The sequence below is a fragment of the Chroicocephalus ridibundus genome, chromosome 8 (assembly GCF_963924245.1).
Source record: "Chroicocephalus ridibundus chromosome 8, bChrRid1.1, whole genome shotgun sequence".
Lineage (NCBI taxonomy): Eukaryota > Metazoa > Chordata > Aves > Charadriiformes > Laridae > Chroicocephalus > Chroicocephalus ridibundus.
The window spans coordinates 11,722,307-11,739,560 of NC_086291.1; the positions used below are offsets into that span (position 1 = coordinate 11,722,307).

At 47.7% G+C, this 17,254-nt stretch overlaps 1 protein-coding gene across 2 annotated transcripts in view; it reads right to left on the reverse strand.

Moving 5' to 3' along the window:
- Positions 1-17,254, reverse strand: part of RNF220 (ring finger protein 220) — a 235,206-nt gene that overhangs the window by 4,912 nt on the left and 213,040 nt on the right. For both annotated transcript variants that reach the window (XM_063343584.1, XM_063343583.1), the window contains 2 exons: positions 9,139-9,247; positions 7,915-7,989 (listed from right to left, as the gene is read on the reverse strand). In XM_063343584.1, the coding sequence (XP_063199654.1) occupies positions 7,915-7,989; positions 9,139-9,247 (184 nt within the window). The remainder of the gene's footprint in view (positions 1-7,914; positions 7,990-9,138; positions 9,248-17,254) is intronic.

A 17,254-nucleotide genomic window follows, 5' to 3' on the forward strand; every position in this document is an offset into this window, starting at 1 on the left:
CACACACCAAGGCCTGTTGAACCGGAGTTGAATGAAACACATAACAGACACTCACGACACCTTGGACATCACTCTCAGGGTGGGTGACAGACTGGCCGTGGGACAGACCACTGGTGGTGTGGATGGTGCACCTAGTTCTGGTGCTGCTGCCTGTGGGCACGTCCTTCTCGCTGCCCAGGACCTCTCTTATCCCCACTCTAACTACTGTGTCCGTGTAGATTTTCAGCTTTTTGGGGCAGGGACCATCTCACCATGCCTGTGCAACGCATGGGGCAGCCCCACGCGCTGGTCTTCACAGAGTGGACTTGCCATGCTGGATTCTGGGAAGCACAAACCACAATTGGAAGGAAAGGCTTAAAACCCTGACAAAACCCAAGACTGACTGCACTGGGCTTTAACAGAGCCTGTTTACATAAAACACCTCTTTGCTTGTTCTCAAGACCAGAGCTTTGGATCTCCAGCATTATTAAAAGGGCAAGCTCTAACCCTGCATGTCCCAGTAAAATCTTCCTGCAGCAGCTACAACAGACAGGAGAGAAAAATCTAAATATCTGGCCCTTCTGCCACCTTTAAAGCCATTGCTACGTAGCAGCCCTGCCAAGGAAGGGCTCACTGATCTGGATGCAAATGCCGTGAAACAGCCTGTTTCACTGGAGCCCCCGCTCAGGCCTGCACCCCCAGGCAGGTCCCCGGTCCTCAGATGCCTGTTGCATCTGTTTGGCCTCTTGGCATCGGCTTTGCAGCTGGAGGGTCCCAGGAGAAGTGGCAGGGAGGTGCGGAGGAATTAATTCACAGCATGTTGTCACAGGGGCAGCAGTTGGCAGCTGCCCGTTCGAGCTTTCCTGTGTGCCCCGACAAGCAGAAGTAAGCGTGCAGGGGGACCTTAAGGCATTCCAGATGTGACTACTGCACACATCTGTGTCCACGCTCTCCTTCCCAAGACAGGCACGGCTTATTGGTAAGAGGCAGGAAAGCATCCAACCAAGTAGCTGGAGCTTCTCCGGGCAATGCACCAGGGAGAGGTACCTTCTGCAGGACCAGTTTCCTGACCCATCAAGTGCCTCAGCCTGCCCTCAGTCTGGGGCGAAGGATGAAGGACAGTGCTTGCTGTCACCTAAACCCGCGTCCCCCTATTCCTCAGTGCTCCTGTGCAAAGCTGAAAAGCGCTTCAGCAGTTATTTTCCCTTAGCTCTGCTGAAGTTGGGCGACGTTTGGCTGTCGGTGGGTGGGGAGGAACGCTGAACCTCCCCGAGTTTGTTTTTGCTGAAAAGCAAATCTCATCTGCTGCCATCCTGCTGTCTTGCATCTTGTGCTCCGTTCTGGGATTTGGAGGTGGACTGAGACAGCTGCAGGCAGACGTGTGTGACCCTTAGCAAGGGCAACCTCGCTAACACAGACCAGACAGCTCAATGTGGGACATTTCGGAAGGACAGATTCCTGGAAAGCCAGCCTGCCCAGGTCTCTCTCTCCAAAGGCCGCCCAGGTGCTCACTGTAAGCACAAGTCCTCCAGACTCAGCCCACAGGATGGCAGAACAAGCCTGATTAAACCGACTGCAGCTTTGCTCCTCTCTTCCATGGCAAAGCAAGGTCAGGAACGCAATTCCTTCACACCCCAGGGAAAAGGAAGATGGATGGATTTATCCTGCCAGACCCCGGGATCTCCGTCATGGAGATCTGCTTTCTGCACAAGATTCCGACGGCTTTAGGGGGATCCACTCCGCCCTCCCCACCAAAGGCTGAGAGCTGCGCACGGGCAGCCAAGTTTTTGACCACACCAGACGGCAGAACCCAACCACATGTAGCTTGACCCATTTTCTGCAAAAGCTACACGATCACAGACTGATTTAGGGCATGGGTGGATGTTGCTTCACCTGCACGTGGGGAAGGCAGCTCACCTTGAGCTCTGAAGCCCAGGTACACGGGAGGGAACAATGGCATCCCAGAGACCTGGCCGGAACGCTGCGCAGTGCCTGCCTGCACGTGGCACGCCAGGCCCCGGCCTCTGGGTCTCCCTCGTGCTCACGCTTGGTATTAAACAGTTCAAGCAAAAATAATGACTTTGGACCCTTGGGGAAGCTTTTTTCTTTTTTTTTTTTTTTTTTGAAATAAAACCATCATCCTCTGCACACATAAGCATGCGTGTTAAATTCAGAACTAAGTCCCGATTTTTTCTCTTTGGATTGAAATCGCTTAGAACCTTGTTCCTTCCATCTGACTTTTCGGTGTAGGTGTACAACATTTATTGGCACGAGCATTTAAGCTCTCCTCTCTTGTAGAGAGGCACATAAGCTTGTACACACACACATGCTGGCACAGGCACAATGAAAAAGCGTTTGCTCCCCCACTGCTCACCTGCCAGCTGGGGTTACTAAACTTTTCCCTTGAAATAAAAATGCTGTGGAATAATAAGTCCCACCTGTCGGCCATTTCTTTCTTTCTTTCTTTCTTTTTTTTTTTTTTTTTTTTTTTCCAGGTCCTCCTGCTCCTTTCATCATAGCTTCATGGAAAAGCCTTGATGTGTTATAGCTGCGTGTGCTAGAGTAAAGGCCACCTCAGCTTTTCCATTATAAACCCCAGTTTTGAGGGGTTTATAAAAGTCTGCTGCAAGAAGTTTGCTCCAGGGCTGTTACAAAGCAAAGAAAAGGAGCTGGAACCGGGATGGAGTTTATTTTTTCTCCTCCTTTCTTAATTAAAATTTGGCAAGTGATTGATCCACAATACAGGCTAATCACTTGGGGTAGTAGTTTGAAAAATACATTAACGAGAGCTGAGATGTTGAGAAGTCGTTAGGGCTCACATGGTGCCAGGAAGGATTGGAGTATTTTGTCTTAAAGTTGCCTCTTAAAAAATGGCGTGACGTCTGCTATAAATTGGCTAAAGCAAGAAAACTCAAAAGGAAGGATTTAGGCACTTCCTGCTGTCCTGTGGCTCTAAAAATGGACAATTTCCAAGCAGAATATGCTACCAGGCACAGAGAACAGAGAGAAATAAACACACACAACGCAAATTCGCCTACACAGTGCCACTGTCAAACCTGTGCTCAAAGCTTGGAAGGAAAACCAAAGTACAGACACGACAGGAGGGACCCAAACCAAGAGCCAGCTTCTGCCAGGAAAGGATCCAAACTCCAAGATCCAATTCTCAACCAAGGCGACGGCCCCTTCTCCCCATGCCTGCACATGAAGTGGCAGCGTCTTCTCTGCAAATGCTAATCCCCAGAGAAGCAGCCGTTCACCACTGCCGTTGTGGGGTACCTCCAGTTGTCAGGTAATGGGGGTTAAAGCCATCAGGAGAACGTTCTTTTTCAAAGAGCCTCCTCAAAGGGTGGAGCTCACCACCACAGGTTGTTGGAGGCCAAATATGAAATATGTTAATAACCAGACAACCTCATGGCAGACAGGAACATCATGAAGGATGAAGCGCAGCATCCTCCATGCAGCTGCTGACTCAGGAGGTCCCTACATTGCTGGAAGCGCTAAGGAATCACCCAGAAGGATCGCTCTGTATCTGCACTGTTTCTTACAAAAATACTCCAGCCCGTGCGGGATATATGGTATTATAGCCTAGAAAAAGCGACAAGACTAAGAATGTAGTAGTGTAATCTACCAAAGATATAAATGTGTCAACTGAAGAGCATACATATCTATCGATGGATCCCCTGGAAGCACATTCTGTGACGAAGACGACTTTTTAGAAGAGATTTTTTTCCTGCTGTTGCAGTTGTCGTTTCCAAATAAGCCCAAGAGAGGCAAGTAGAAGCCTGGTGCCTGCAAATACGCATAGGAAATGCTGGATCAGGCGTACAGGCGATGGAGGAAACTCAGCAAATCGCACCTGCTCAAATAAACCTGCCCTTTTGTCAGCCCCTGCATGCCTGCACCCACCAACAGCTCCATCGCTGGCAAATAACAACCCGACTTACCCTTTAACTCCATTTACTTTGTACGGAAGGGTACCAAGGTTTGAGAGATCACAGAACTACAGCTCAGAGGGACATCAAGAACTCACTGACCCATTCCCTCGGCAACATCACCTCAACCTGAACTACTGCTGATGGACACGCATCAAACCTGTTCTCACAAACCTTCAAGGACGGAGGCTCCAAACCTCCCCAGCAAAGCACTGCAGCAGATTGCCAATCTCTGCTGCCAAAACGCTCTTCCCAAGAGAAGGAAAATACAAACCCCACCCACCAGTAGCTGTAGGGTCCCTTCTCAGTTAATGTGGAAGGATAGAGAAGGGTCAGACAAACCTCTTCCAGAGGGATATTCATCCCCCATCACCCAGTGCCTCAGGGCTGCAGTCCAACAACCAGTTGAGGACGGACAGCCGATGACCAGGGAAATGAACCCCACCTCCTGCTGCCCTCCCCCCTACGACACCATTTCTTCTGTCTTTGAAGAACCTGCATGTGTTTTCAGGGGTTTCCAAAAGGGATCACAGGGAAGTCACTTCAAGCTAGTGTCCCAGTTTCTGCCTAACTTGAAGATATCAACTAGCTCTCTGCGTGCAGCGTGGATGAATGAAAAATGTCACGGTGTTGAGTGCCCCAGACAATCAGCAAGCAGGGAGTAGTGAGTTCATCGGTGTGGTTTGACATAGCAACACAAAACCAGCAGACAAACCCCGCTGACAAAACAGGTAATAGGATTTCCCGGGAACCCAGGCACAATCCCATGGCATCAAGCAAGACGTTCTTGCATCCCTCTCCCTGTTTCCATTCCTGTCGTGCCTACAACCACAGAGCTGCCCACAGCGTACGCAGCATACAGCACACCTTTAGCCTGTGTTCTTTGGGCCAGGGCCCTCAGGCACACTGGTTCTGTTCACACAGCAAGCGGAAGGAAAGAAAACCACTCAACTCGTCACATCCTGACCCTGAGTAGAGGGATGGTTCCTCCCCTTCTCCATGGCCACCATGACGAGGACTATCTAACTAAGCGCTGAAGGGCTGGCTAACTCAACGAGCACAGTGATCTCAGTTCTCTTAAGCCATCTCCAGGGTCCCTTTCCGTGACCGCAGCCTCTCCTTCCTGTTAATCCAACGCAGCAACAGGAGACAGAGATGGAGCCTACTCCAGTGGATGTTTCATCCCCAGAACGTGGAGCTGGTTTGATGCATTGAGCTCTAGTAAAACAGTACCTAAGCTAGAGAACCCAGCAACCATTTGTAGAATAGGTGGTTAAAAATGTCTCCCCCGCTCCCTTCGCAACAGAACGGTTATAATTTGGAATTGCACATCAAGAGCCAAAAGTCCAAAAATTCTATTTTCAGAAAGCCTAAGAGCTTTAAAAGATTCAATCCTCACCAGCGCCCTGAACACCATGGAAGTCAGAGGATACTAGAGATGCTCAGATCATTGTAACATCGTATCCTAGAAAATGTTTAAACCTTAAACCTTTTAAAAAACACTTCTCCTCCTCCGGTCCATAGACAGATGTGAGCACCAAATTTCACCCCATCTTCAACACCCTGCAGAGGTTTAGAAGCGCTCCCAGGCGCTCCGAGCCGTCAGTTCCAGGGCCTTGTTCAATACACGGTCCTGCCTGTCTCTCTCACAGACACGCTCGCACTCTAATTTAATATTAGATCTCGGCTGGGCATATAAACCACAGGCGCACAGGAGAAAGGGGACTTTTCACCAGCAGGGATGGCAGATCTCCAGAATGTTCAAAAGGGGCCGGAAGCCCGGCACAACCCGCCCGCCCCAACTCCTATTAACTCCAACAAATTGTTTATTGCACAACAGAAGAAAAATGTTGCCCCTCTCCCCCAGCCAAGTCTTTCCATGTGTGCTGCACGCGCAGGCTCCCTCCTCCCGCCCCCACTGGGGAGCCAGCTTTATACCCAGGGAAAGGTAACAGCGGCGATTATTACACACACTATCCCACAGCTCCTCGCTTGTTAAAAAAAACAAGAGTCTCTTTTGTGCCCGAAATAAAAGGAGATACCTTAATTAGAACAATGCAGGTTAGTGAGCATTAAACACTGAGCCCAGCTGCTGTATGCCATTAAATTCATAAAAAAGGAGGGGGGAAGGAGGGCAGTCTTAACGAGATTACACACATTGACTTTGATCAAGACACAAAAGCACCAAGGCGTTCCAGGGTTTTTATTGCTGTCTTCGGGCTACATTTTAATGGTTACATTAGAAACATGCGAACACAGGCTGGGAGATTTTTTTTTTTTGAGACGGGAGAGGGGGTGCAAGCGTGCCTCGTGAAAAGGCCTAGTTTAATAAATTGGGGGCTGCAGGGAGAGGCTAGGACTGGGCAACACATGAGTAGCCGCTTATTAATTGCTTCCCCTATGCGAGTGCCAAGTCCTAACATGATGTCTTGCTGGACTATTCCCATCCCGCCTGCCTGGTGGGCAGAAGAGCCATGTGCCGACAGCACACAGCCAGCTCCATCCCCACCTTCCTCACGGATATCTAGGGGGGGAAACGACTCCCCCCCCGGCAAGGGTAAATGCCAACCCCTGAGCACCTGGAGTGGGGTTTCCCACTTCTCACGAGCAGCCGTGACCGCTGTACATGAAATAAAGGGGCCCGACTGAAGTTGGACTAAGTTGCTGCTGAGCCTAAGAACAGCCTGAAATCGGTGCCACAGATTTAGCAGATGACTTGAGGCTGCTGGGAAGAGGAGAGGACAAAGACTTCGGAGCAAAGAAAATGAAAAAGAAATTAGTGTTTTATCCTCTGCTTGTAGCACCGCCAAAGGACAAAATTACTCTTCGCTTAGCAAAGGTGGCAGAGCACACATTCATCCAAACACCTCACAGCTACGTACCCACATATGTGTCTTTTATAACATGCTGCTAAAATGTTTACAAAAGCTTGTATAATCTAAATAGTGACGGGGTGTAGCTGAAGAGCTATAAAAATACAGCCCAAGGGATAGCCAAGTTATTGAGTTGCTATTAGTACTCAAGCCCACAGGCACTTCGCCGTCCTGGTAACTTTTCTTGGACAAGACTTTTAAAAGGCAGGATTTAAAGGAGCACGATCGGCTTAATCGTAATTCCAAGCACACAACGTGTTCTATAAAGCAGATTTTGTAATGCCTTACAGGAACAGTTTTTAGGAGTGGCATTCCCTCACATTTTTTGCAACCCAACACTGTATCATCTTGCTAACCAGGGAACCGGAGAGCACAACTGAGTATTTTCCACTCCCCGACCTAAGCAAAATGAAAGCTCGAAAATCAGCTGCACAGGGGACATTAAAGGCTGATTATAAAGCCCACAGTTTTAACACAGGAAAGGAAAACCTTTTATTTAATAACACCTTAAATTTTAACCTGATGTCCTTTAATAAATTTATAAATTACTACTGCTCTGGGTCACCTATTCAATATTCAAGGTAGTCCCCAATCTTCCAAACAGAATGGCATACGCTTGAAAACTGCACAGTGCTATTTCAAATAATCTGAAAAATACAGATTCATATTCATAAACGCTCCCTTCCATATCATCTATCCTGAAGATGATTCCCTTTGCTTCAGGGGAATATTAGGTTTCTCAAAAGCTACCCATTCCATGAAATCTCAGTGGATTTGGCCTCCATTCTCACAGCTTTACCTCTCTGCATGGATGCCCCACAGGAAATTACTGTAAGGCAAGGTTGTCCCCAGCACAGAGCTCTTACATGAGCAATGGCTGTCCCCACAGCGGCAGAGGAGCAAGCAAGGGGCAGGACTCCACCTTGGTCGCGTCGACTCAAACGAAACTCACCCCAATCAAAGCTGGAGCGGGGTGTTAGAACAGCAAGGCTTGGGAAGTCTGCACGCACAGAACTCAGATTGTTTAAAATAAAGCAGAAAAGCACCCTTCCCCGTGGTGATTTAAATAACGTATCCCAGAAGAGAGGAAAAAGTCTACAAGTCAACAAGAAAGTAGCCAAGAGCCTCACCAGAGTCCGCAGCCAGCATTCTTCACAGTGCACATGCCAGCACTGAATGGAAGTCAGGGGCATTGTGTAGGAGTCCTGAGGAGAAGAAGCAAACAGGTTATTTCCACAGCAGGGATCTACCGATCCTTTGCTCCCAATCCCATCTCACAGCGCCCTTCTTTGTGGTTAACACTACCTTGTATTTTGTATTAAAAAAAAGAATTTTGTGTAATATGTAAGTCTGTATTTGTGTAATGTTTGTGCAGTAGACGCAGAAAGTCTCCTGCAGTCCATTTTTCTGGCTTCCCAGAACTCCTGTTGGAAGCCCATAATCCACTCAAGTGGCAACGTGGCTCAGCACGGTTATCGCAAGAGCATCTGAAGCTGCTGTGGCCACCTGCCATTATTCTCATCAGAGAGGGCACCAGATCATACAAAAACCAGTGACAGGGTAAGATTAACCCTTATCACAACTCTCAGCTCTGCAGGAACAGCTTAACTACATCCCAAGAACGCTGCTGCTATTTCAGCAGGCATGCCTTCTCTTGAGTATTTTCTGTCATTGTGAATAAACCCCTGGAAATCAGCGGCAAGCTGTCGTCCCTCCTGTGGGATGAGAGACGGGGACCGCACCCCCACGCCTACAGGTCGGGAGCTGGGAGAGCGAGCACCATGCATCAAGCTGAAGTTGCAGAAGGAGCCCTTTGCCAGGCGGAATTTTCTCCCTCTATCAGCAAAATAAAAACCTACTGGGAGATGCAAAGCTTTGCAGGCTCAGACCATCAGAGGGAGCTGCTGCCCTTCTTTAAGAAGGCCACAGCATCACCACAGAGCAAGCAGGACATCGACAACTTTTAAACACTCAGGCAACGTTCCCGTACTCAAATCATGCGGAGGGCATCAGATGACAGATTCTGCTTTCTCCTGTGTATGTCAATCTGCACAGGCAGGAAGAGGACCTTGGCATCTGGGAGTTTTCTATAGGAAGGCTGAAAGTCTTTCGAAGTTGGGGCTTTCTTGTCCCCGATACAGACGGACAGGTAGAAATACCAATGGAACAACGTAATGCATACAGGAATTTCAATTGCTAAAAAGACCTAACACCTTCATTTGGAAGGCTAATTGGTGTACAGGGACAAAGATGAGCTCCCCCGCTCCACTCGAAGAAGGAGAAAAGCTTCTTCCCTCCTCGGCAAAGATACCAAGACATTTCTGATTCATTACCACAAGTGGAGTGCGACTCACCATGCAAATGAGACATTTATAGCGGTCCCCACGGGAAAGCTGCCTTTCTAACTCACGGACACGAGCCTTTAACGCTTCAAATGTTGTCACTGCAGAGTCTTCTGTAATTCTGCAAAAGATGATGAAGAGTGAGCATCACTGAGCACACAAGACTGTTAAGAGTTCCGGGGGAAAAAAGATCCCACAACGGGCACTGCACAGGAAATGGCAACGTTCGAACCAATACATGCAACTTGTGTTGAAGAAGAATTCCTGAAAAGCCCAGTGGGAATCTTTGAGGTGTTCTACTAAACACTTCCAAACACATCATGACAGAACACAACGGGGCTGGGGTTGCCAACTTCATACAGAACCAGTTTCCGCAAGACACGGACATTTAAAGAACAGATTTTTTTCGTTTGTTTTTTGTTTTCTGCCTCTTTTCTTGTCTCCCTTAAGAGATTCCTTAGTACCACATGCTTTGGACAAAGCTCTGTACGTTGCTTTAAAGCTGGTGAGAGAACTTTCTGTGGGCAACAGGAGCTGCTCTTCCCCTTAGAGAATGGAGGTCTTTGCTGGCCATCGACCTTGCGAAACACAAAATCATCTCATTACACAGGATCGACACAATTACTTTTATATTAAAGAACCCCCTAGCTTTTTGGGTTCTAATACTAAAAAAAAGGAGAAACCAAAAGCAATGGACACTGTGCCAACGGGGTGGCTATCAAAGCAGCTTTATAATCTCTGCTTTCCCATTTCCTAGGGTCATTTTTGATGGGCAGCATTTTCTCTTTTGTCACAGAGGCGCTGTGCTGAGGGCAAGCAGTGTATTTTCATGGTTCTGCAAGGCTGGTGAAAAGAGCAACTTGCCAACCTAAAAGCAAGGGCAGACAGCAATGCTTCGCAAATGAGACGCAGGGAGCATTATAGACAAGGATGTGTCAGTCCAGCACGCTGGAAAATCCTATTTCTACATAGTGCAGACATAGGGAGGGGCCCTCAAGCATCCCCCAGAAAAGACTCAGCGTATTGCGCTGATATTAAGGCTCTCGCTCTTGCAAAAAAACCAAAACAAACCAGCAGGTTTCAAGTATGTCAGGGAATTCCAGGCCTGTCAAAGCAGACTCCAGCTCAGAAGAACCTGAAAAACTTGCCACCAGAAGCTGCATCAATCATAACATCACCCAAAACAACACCTACGTGTTCCACCTTTTTAGAGGATGATTCATCAACAGGTGGCTAAAACATGGGTCTAGTGGAATTACTACAACCAATAAAGTGAGCTGCAATGTCAGCACTCCCGCTGCACGCACATACTCGCTCCTTTGTTCATCAGTCACTTGTCGCCGGCACGCAGGGAGGGACCTGAGGTATCTCCCATGAGGTGACTCTGCTGGCTTTTCCCAAGGCTCTGGAAACAGAGCTAGTCAAAAAGATCTTGAGTGATTTTTCTAATTATGACACTTCAGAAGGAACTGGAGCTGCAGGAGTGCACATGGTTAAGTACCAGTGTTATAAAGCTCCTCCAACTTCACTCCTACCTTTGTACAGATCAGACACTCTGCACGAGCTAACCGAGGTGAGACCTTCATCAGAAGGAGATTCATTGCAAATGACAGCTGCTACGAAATGGTAACAATTTCAAAACTACATAAAAGGCAAAGAAATACACGCCCCATGGTAGCCTAGTGGGTGAGGACTGCCTGGGGACAGGGACACTGTGGAGTCAAGTCTTGGTATCAATAAATGTGCTTTGGAGCAAAATGAAAGAGCTTCAGTAGGAGAGAGCACTCCCCGCTGTGAAACACCCACTCGCTCCTACTCGTTGGTATAAATCATTCTCATCTCCCAGTTTGGGTTCTCACCCTCCAGCAAGAGTTGTCAGCATTTTCAAAGAAAGGCTAGAAAAGTGTTAGTTTAGTCCAAGGAAGAAACAGAATTATTTATTTATAGTTTGAAGATTAGTGTCGGATGAGAAAATTGTTTCCCTTCCAGTCTGGCCCACCAACAAGCCGATGCTGGATGAAGGCTGCAGCCGAATTTGATTTTCTGGAATCCATTTCTCCTTCCTGCGCGCAGAAGGGTACAGGAGTTTTAAAAGGCAGAGTGTGGCTCCCGCCCAAAGTCAGTGGCAAGCAGAACCTCAACTCTTGCTGAACTCTCCTGTTGTCCTGTCTCTCCTCTTCTCTATCCACGGAGCTATCCGTCCGCCTCTGAAGGGCAGGCAACTCAGCAAGGAAAGGGAAAAGTGGAATCCTTGAGCAGATCCAAGCCAAGGCCAATTCATCCCCAGTTCCACCCCAATAACAGTCAACGCTTGAAAAGGAAAAATTTGCCTCTGCAACAACTAGAGGGGATAGAAAATGGCTTGTTTATAGAAGTCTAAATGGCTGACCCCCATCGGCCAATTTCGGAAAGTCTCTGAGATAATCGCACCTGTCCAGTAATAAACGAATGAATCAGAAAAGGAGGCTGAATAGAGGTATAAGCAATAATGCTCAGAGGCTGCCTGATACAATGGCCAATCAATAGGAGGGCTGTAGATCAGGGTGCTAGTTAGCTGGAAAATTACCGCACCGCTGCGTGCGTCACGCTGTAGGGATCCTGGACAATCAATGTGGGAGGTATTGATTTAGTTATTATCACTTCATACGCTCCAGACATTGTTAAATATACATTTATTAACAAGACTGGGGTGCATTGGTAAGAGAGGGAGCTTTAGCCACGGCAATATCTCCCAGCGCTGAACAAAGCTCAGCTGTGACAGACTTTATACTCCATGTTCTCCCTGCCAAGTGCGCTCTCAGGACAAATCCTGACGCACAGCATAGTGCCGAAGACGCAGCTTCCATCTCACAAGAGAGAGATTCTGGCCACGAGTGAGTATTTTGCACTTGAGATTTCAGGAAAGCCTCCCGGCGCAGCAGCAACCAGGGACGTGGTGGCCAAGGGTCAACCCAAAGTGAGCGATAATTGCATGGTTGCTTCCGAAAAGCCGTAGGAAATGAGGTCAAGGGAAATAGGGAGAACATTAGTAAATAAAGGAAACTGGAACTACCTCCAGGGATGGAATAAAGACAAGAGTCACTTCCCATGTGTCTGGCTCCCGTGGTGGCCAGCACACTTGGGACACATGCCATTCCATTTAGCGACATTTTACCGTCAACCTGCTGCTTGTATCCTAAAGATAAGCATCGCTTAGGAGCAACTCTTCCTGCAGCAGCAATCTTGGGAACTCCCTCAGGCTTCCCTCTTGCGTGCACGCCTCGTGTGCGATTGCCCGGACACAGCTGGGAGCAGCCCGGGCAGTATTTTTACAGGGTAACGCCGGGGTGGAGTGAGGGTCAGAAAGCCAAGCTCCACGGACCGGGCAAGGCAGTGTACAAGTTACCCTGCCAAGGGAGGCAGAGGGAATTACAGGCAAGAAGGAATTGGCTTCCACAGCCCTGCTCTCCTGGCTTTGCCTTGACCTCATGCTGGACGTCGGAGGACTCTTTTAACAATTTTGAGCCTCAGCGCTCTGATTTGACGTGTTTGGATAACGTCATTTATCAGCCTCCAGAGGGATGTGCTGAGCACCACCGCTGCCAAGAGCAATGCCTCGAGCCCCAGCGCTGGTGCTCCTCCAGCCACGCAGGTGTGAGCGGCCTCGTCGATACCTGCGTTGTCCTCCCTGGCTCAGAACATATCGTGAGGGCACATCCATGCTCTGCTCACTGTGGACCTACATCACCACAACCAGGGGAGCCCCAGCAAGAACGTTTATACAAGACCAAGAACGGGAAGGGATGGCTCCTCATGGAGGAAGCTTTGTCCTGCACTTCTTTCTGGACTTTGTGGATAACTCTTCAACAACTTGGCCGTCACCACGGAGGATGCCGGGCACCAGGGAGCAAGTCTATGAGACTGGACAGACAGCATATGACAGTTTTCAGTCTTTGTGCCCAATGCATGTTTTTCTACTGAAAATAAGAACAAACTTTCTTCCTCTGGGCAAATCCTTGCTTTGTTCAGTTAAAAGGCCACAAGAAAGGCTTGAAAATACCATGGAAGACAAAAAAGGACCTATCTGTAGCTGTGAGCTGTTACTCAGCAATCGCCTCCTGGGAAATCTCCCCTGGGAATCGGCTGCCCCCCCGCTCCTTTGCAAAAAAACTTTAACCCAAACGCCGGTTATTTGTCAAACATTAGCATGCATGTGATCTTTGTTTCTCCAAATTAAATCGAGCAATTCCTACCCGCTGTCCCAGTGGGCAATCACAAGCAATTCCGTTAATTAAATTATCTCTGATTCTGCAGCTCTGGAATCTCTCAATTGACTAAGTCTGTGCTTTATCATCAACAAAATACTGGACCAAAAAGGAAACAAAAAAATGCTGATGTCAAAGTGGTTGGCTTCAGTTAACCCTTCCCAGCTGGATATTAAGGGCTGCTCAAGAAACTGTTGGACTGGAACGAGCCCAAGAGCGAGAGCCTCGTACCAGAGATACCAGCAGCAGCTGTTCACTTGTGTTTCCTTTCCATTGTACAGAAAAAAAACAAACCAGCATCCCATCGCTGCATCCAGCATCCTGCCTATTTGAGAGCCAGAAAGATGCAAACTGTTAGCTGCCGAAGAAGCAGAAAACCACCTCGAAGATCAGTAAGCCCCTGCGAACACCCCATCCTCCTCTTACCCAGATCTCACCTGATGTACCCCACTGTTGAGGAGTCTCCATAAAACATTCCCCTTTGGTTTATTTCAACTGGATATAAATTTTCCTTTCTTCATAAACGGCCACACTGTACACAGCATTCCATAAATTTTTACAGTTCCACTGTTTGTACGTACCTTGTAAAAAACGCTTAGCACTGATTAAATGCACCACCAATAAAATTTCATGGGCTACTTTTGACACTTGATATTCTGACCTTCCTCTCTCTTCCTCATACATTTATTTTTGGGTTTGTATGCCTGTAAACACAGAGTGGCAAAGGGGAAAATGTACAGTACCCGCTGACAGACCCGAGAGTGATGTCTTTATTTTTAAACAAAGCCGTTATCTTCCCTCATCCGAGGTGCAGAACCTGATCCCAGCAGAACATACATGCCATTTCCCCGCACCGGGGGCAGAGGTCAGGTCGCCAGCAGCTTACATATCATAAATATTAGAAACAGACTGGTCGATGCTTTGTAGGCAGAGTCAAGATAAAGGAAGATTCCAGGAGCAGAGAAATTGCTCCTGGCCATGTCCAACCACAGCCACAGCTGACAATTAACATAACCGCTACCGCGCTGCAGAAGAGGAAGCCTACTGCAGTGCTCGCTTTGCGGGGCACAAGTCTTCAAGACTTGATAAAATGATCCGAAAAAATGACCCCGACATCAGTGCACTATCATTTAATTGCAAGCCTTCTCTCATAGCCGATTTACGTTTGGGTGAGAGGGCAACTTTTTCAGTGAAGAGACCATGTTTTATTAGGTTGTGACACGCTGGGCAGAGCCGCTGTGACACCGGTAACGCTGCAGAACGGCAGAGCGCCACAATGCTGCCTTGGCTCTCCCTCACACGCTGCCTTCAACACAACTCCCTCGCTATCGGAGTTTCAAACACTAACTGAAAACAACCCTAAGTCTTCCAGGACAAGAACTGCTTCTGTTTTCAGCCTGGTGAAAGAATCCGTCCCCTCTTTCAATTTAGCATCACCTGCAGCAAGTGCTATAGCTAATAATACAGGGCGTTTATTGTGGCAGAGGTGGGCGAGCGCTACTGAAGTCAGTGCGAGACACACAGACACAAAGGCCTTTTGCACTTACCGGAGTGCAAGAAAGTAACATAAAGCTGAAAAAAAGAGTTTGCTACTAACAAAAAACCCACTGAAATTCATAAATAAGATTCTAAAAGAAAAGTTACAGGCGGCTTTAAAGGGAAACGGGGACAGCTCAAGCGCTGTCAGTATGTGAAGTCTCTGAAAGGCCTCCAGCGCGAGGCACGGGTGGCAGACTGACTGCGAATCACCCCAGAACAGGCGGGCGGCTACCGGACTGGCACGCCGCGCCGCGATTTTATTTCACTAGATGAGCTGGCTATGGCAGAAGGGGCCAGATCCCCAGCAGTAGCAAACTGCCCGGCAAAGCTGTCTGCAGCAAAGCCGCGTCCAAACACACCAAGTGAAGTTTAGACCCTCGGCCTGTGAGAGCGTCAGTGCTAAAAGCAAATCTCCTGGCAAGACGTCAGCATTTTCAGAGCTGGCTTCCCCTTTATTTAGCTAAAAATCTCATTTATTTGGTTTATTTGTTTTTAGACTAACCTCCTTTAAAAAGGCTAACTTATAATCCTGTAAAACATCGTCACATGTATTGAGGAAATTGGCAAGGATGCTAATTTATTGTCCTCTAGGAAAAAAAAAAAAAGCAGCCCTCTTTCCTTGATTAATGTATGTTTTTGTATTGTGAGATATTAAAGAATGTTGCTTCACCTGTAATTATAGAGAATAGTTTATTTTGGCAAAGTGCCCTGGCTTCTGGTTGCCAAGTTATGAATAATGCAATGTTCCCCATTCTAATTTCCGTGTTCTAAGTTGTGAATTTGGAGCGGGGTGCATGCAAGGGCACACACACACGGCGCCGAGGCGCTCTCAGTCACGAGCGCGCCTCTATTTTATACTTGCTTGCACAACTTGTTAATACCGGCATCTGCTTGCCAAATTCCGAGTTTGCTTCTGACTAATTTCATCTTGATGCAAACCAAAAATGTTGTCTCTTTTTTTTTTTTTCCCTCCCCACAGAGGAATTATTTCTCTTACACTTGCATGCACCGTCGCAATACCACTGAGGGGAGCTTACTGCTGCAAGAAGGCGTTTTAAGCCGCATTTAGTAGGGACTTGGGTAAAGATTCCCTGAAGAATTTAATGACAGAAGAATTCATTATGCTTTCAGATCTCCTCCGCCTCTATAACACAGAGCCCAACAATGTCTTTACAGAAGCGGGAAGTAAATTCAGGCACTGGCTCTTTCTCTCTCTTTTTTTTTGGCCCGCATTTCGCTGGGACACATGTGCCCGGCCCCAATCAAAACAGAGACAGATGGCACCGCTGATCATTCCGAATGGAAGGAGCCTCGGAGTCAGCATGTTTAGATGCATTTGTAGGGCTACGCAGTATCCGCTGGCCACTGGGACTGATTTAAAAAGGCGGCTGGTGAAAGTCTGAGCTTGCGCCAAAATTTTAAATGTGCCATTTGAGCAATTATGGTTCGACATGAAAGCTGGGAGAAAGAATGCATGGGTCATTCTGATTTCGATTTAGAGACTATGTCCCCTGTTCCAAAGAGAAAATAAATGCAACCCCATTGCTTTACTGGAGCAGCTTTGGCGATAAAGGAAAAAGCCACGCTACGTTTTTTTGCTGCAGTAAGGTGTTGTTGAGGCAGCACAGGCTGAGTTAGAAAATGATTCTCTAAACAAAGTTCCTAAATAGAAATAATCACACATCTGATGTGTTAATATCTCAGTTCACTTTTCACTTCATCCTAATTGTATTCCTAACAGATCTGTGAAGGAGCATCACGGTCTCCATTCTAATACAAGCCAGGGCCATAAAAGGCAGGCAGTGGAAATGGAAAATGCAGCTCCTCTCCCTGCTGAGGCACACGGGTTGGAGGTTCCAGCCTACTGAAACTTGCCTCCATCCACAAGTAAACGTTTGGATTATGACCAAGCTCCACGTATAGCTAGGCAGGTACATTTTTCTACTGGAAGACTTATGGCAGCTGTAACCCGTCATCTCACTGTGGCCTGGAGGTGGTCTGCGTTTATTGGTAGCTTTGGTTGGATGATCAGGGCACAAAATTATAAAATATCCCTGAAGTGAAAGAGGAATAGCAAATTCCTAGGGCTGAGAGGTGTTCAGGAGGTTGGACACGCAGCCGAGTCTTGCGGCCAGTCTCTGTGCACAATGAAATGCCTTCTACTCCCATGGCCTGCATCCAAACGGCCGAAACAAACAGGAAATATCTATGTTACTACAGCAGCACTTGGATTCATCTGCAGCCTTTTAAGGGCTTTGCTGTGGAGGTGATATGCTTTCCAGAACTTCCATTCATGACCGCTGATTGGAGGTACACAAGGGCAGCGCGATAACACATCCTCCAGA